Source organism: Aptenodytes forsteri, unplaced genomic scaffold (assembly GCF_000699145.1).
Source record: "Aptenodytes forsteri isolate BGI_AS27 unplaced genomic scaffold, ASM69914v1 Scaffold428, whole genome shotgun sequence".
Classification (NCBI taxonomy): Eukaryota; Metazoa; Chordata; class Aves; order Sphenisciformes; family Spheniscidae; genus Aptenodytes; species Aptenodytes forsteri.
In genome coordinates, this window is record NW_008794177.1 from 264,241 (window position 1) to 267,359 (window position 3,119).

General features: G+C 62.1%; 1 protein-coding gene across 1 annotated transcript in view; it reads left to right on the plus strand.

The window, feature by feature from the left end:
- Positions 1-1,325: 1,325 nt before the first annotated feature.
- Positions 1,326-3,119, plus strand: part of PTPN23 (protein tyrosine phosphatase, non-receptor type 23) — a 16,939-nt gene continuing 15,145 nt past the window's right edge. Inside the window, exons 1-2 of the mRNA XM_019473398.1 lie at positions 1,326-1,396; positions 2,656-2,783. Coding sequence (XP_019328943.1) covers positions 2,746-2,783 — 38 coding nt within the window. The 5' untranslated portion in view covers positions 1,326-1,396; positions 2,656-2,745. The remainder of the gene's footprint in view (positions 1,397-2,655; positions 2,784-3,119) is intronic.

The window sequence follows — 3,119 nt, forward strand, 5'->3', positions numbered from 1 at the left end:
GGGGGTGCCGTGGGCCCCGGGGCAGCACCCCATGGGGAGCTGCGGCAGAGGGGACGGTGGCCTCCAGGTCCGAGCTGGGCCCGAGGGACGGTGACTTATCAAAAGTGGGTCGTTTAGGGAATTTTTGTGTACGGCAGCAGGTGGAAATCTGTTTTGTGAACGAGGCTTCCCTGCGGACGTTTGATGGAAACACGCTGTGTTTTGCTGGCTCGTGAGACGCGACAGCGAATAGAAACCTGGCACCCTGGTCAAAACAGAGAGGGAGGAGAGAAAACTTCCCTCATTTCTCCAGTGCTGAGCTGCGTTAACCTTGAGCTTAAGTGACAGAGGGTGTGGGCAGCCCTTTGCGTGTCCCCAACCTCCCTTAACCTGGCAGCTGCTGGGGTGGATCAAACCCCTGCTGCCCGCCTGAGCCGGGGCAGAGTCGGGCCGCGGGTCCCGCTGCCGGGAAGGTTGGATGAGTTCCTGCCCGGACCTTTGGAGGATCCCGAGCTGCCTGTGGTCGGGAAGCGCTATGCATCGTGATCCGAGGGATCTCGAAACCCTCGCTAGAGGCAGGTTTGGGGAGCTCTATCCCCACGGCTCCCTCTGCGGTGGTGGGGAGACGTAACTCGTCACCGAGCGCCTTTCTCGGGAATGCCAGAGCGTTTTTATTTCTTAATGAGCGTTTTCGGCCAAGCCTGGCTCCAGCTCCGCTCCGCGGCGACTGAGGAGCCTCCGGCGGGGGCCGCGGCGCCGTGCTGTTCCGCGTAGGCACGCGCTACCCCGTTTCGTTTCCCTTTCGGCCCTCGCCACGGGGAGCCGCTTTCCTGGCCAGCTGCCAGCGCGACATTCACCCTCTGACGGTCGGCAAGAGGCTTTGCTTCCATCCAAGCACAGAGGGGTATCGGGCAGGAATCCGGAGTGACTTCATTTCGGTCTGTCCCCTTCGCTGGTGACTCCTCAGGACCTCACGGACACTTGATTCCGGCTTTTCTGCCCCCGCTCCGAGGTCCCCGTCGGCTCCTGCCGTGTGGTGGATCGGTGCCTCTCCCCAGGGCTTTGCCTCCTGACGTTGTCTCCGCAGGACCCTGCACTCTGGCTTTGTGTTAAGCTGAGGTTCAGCAGGAGCCGGGCAAGATCTGGGGGGAAAACAAGCTCCGAACCAGGAGATGCAAGGCCCTGAGCCAGCGCGTGCCCCTTCACGCTGCCAGACCCGCCGCAGGGGCTTCTCCCGGGCCTCTCCTTGGAGAGCCGCCGGCTGTAGCTTCGGTGCGGGGCTGGGGAGGTGGCTCTGGGTGTCGGACAGGGCCAGGCTCTCATCCCTCTCTTCCCCCTCCAGTTTGTCCTGAAGAACTATGGGGAGAACCCGGAGAACTACAACGAGGAGCTGCGGAAGCTGGAGCTGCTCCGGCAGGTAAGCCGGGCTCCAACCCAAATGGCTCGTAGCCCCGGTGAGACCTGCCAGAGCCGAACCAGGGGAGCTGGTTTGTCACCTGCTCTGCGCTCGAGGAGACGTCTGCCGGCTCCCGCCACCTCCCTGGACCAGGAGCTGTGCCGGAGCTCTGCCGTGACTGCTCCTTTTCCTCACCAGTGGCTCACGGACGAGGCTTTTGGCAGCTGGGCTGCGTCCTGGGCTCCCCAGACGATTCAGGCTTCCCAAGGAGCGTGCAGGGGTTGGGCGTTAGGGCTCTGCTGTATCCGCTTCCCTGAATTTGGGGGGTTTTGTGTTGAATACAAGTTCCCTGTTGGGCGGAAGGAATCGCTTTATCCGGTCGGGCTGGTGCCTGAGGTCTTTGCAGGGAATAATAAATCAGCCCTTTGCTCTCAGCTCCGGAGCCCAAATGCTTGTGTTAGTCACTGGGGTCATCAATTTAGGGGCCACTGAGCGGGTTAGAGACAGCCTTGGCCCCGGGCAGCTGGTAGCTGAGACACGGGTGGTAAAACCGGCTGGAGGCAACAGAGACTGTCCCCGAGCCAGGACCGGTGCCGGTTTGTGCCGTGCCATAGGTTTTGTAGTGAGGCTGTAAGCCTGATACGCAGGGTGGAGCTGGGGTAACTCGTGGTGCTGGCACCGGGGTCATCTGACCAGCATCTCCAAAGCGCAGTGGTGGTCTTCCAGCAGGCATGGAGGTGGGTGGGTGCTTAAACACCCCCAGCCCGGGATCTGGGGAGCTCTGGCCTCTGCCTCTGGGCTTAACCCTGAAGTGGGAAGTTGGGAAACCTTTCCGGGGTCTCCTGCTCTTCCCTTCCCTCTCCCGACACAGCTTTGCTGTAGCAGTGGGTCCCGTGCCCTGTCCAGGACACCCCCTTGTCAGTCGCTCCCAAATTCCTCCCGTTTATTTCACCCTTAGGAGCCTGTGCCGGGGAGAGCAGAGACTCTTCCTCCCCGGACCGGTTGCTCTGGATCCATAAAGCGGCTTCCTCCAGCCTCATTTTTAGGCGAACAGACCTGTTTTTCTAGCTGCATTACGCAGGTGTCTTCCGTAAGGCCTTGCTCCTTCCCGCAGGGCGGCTTTGTCCCGGGGGAGCCGGCCGATGCCTGGCTCTGGCCGTCCCCTCCTGCCTGCAGGTCTCTCCACGGATCAGGCAGGCTCCCCTTCCTGCCTGACGCATTACCCGTGAGCGCGGTCCTGTCCCCGGGGCGGCCTCTTCCTCCTCCTCTCGCCCCTCCAGAGCGCCGTCAATGTGCCCAGGGACTTCGAGGGCTGCAGCACGCTGCGGAAGTACTTTGGCCAACTCCACTACCTGCAGAGCCGCATCCCCATGGGCGCCGAGCAGGAGGCGGCAGTGCCCATCGCATGGTGAGGAGGAGCCTCTTCCCCTTACCCTCTCTCCGGCGTGGGGCTCGGGCATTGCGGATGGGAGGATCGGCTCCCAGCGGGTGCTTCCTGAAATGCGGAGGCTGACCCAAAGCAGAGCAGCTGCTCCCTCTTCCCTGTGCACGTCCTTCACCGGCATCGGATGCGCCCCTCCCCGAAGCCCATCAGCTGTACCTGGGTGGCACAGGGGTGTCCTGGGGACCCCTTGGGAAATGGCATCCTGGCCTGGGGGTCATAGAATCATAGAATCGTTAAGGTTGGAAAAGACCTCTAAGATCATCGAGTCCAACCGTCGACCCAACACCACCATGTCCACTA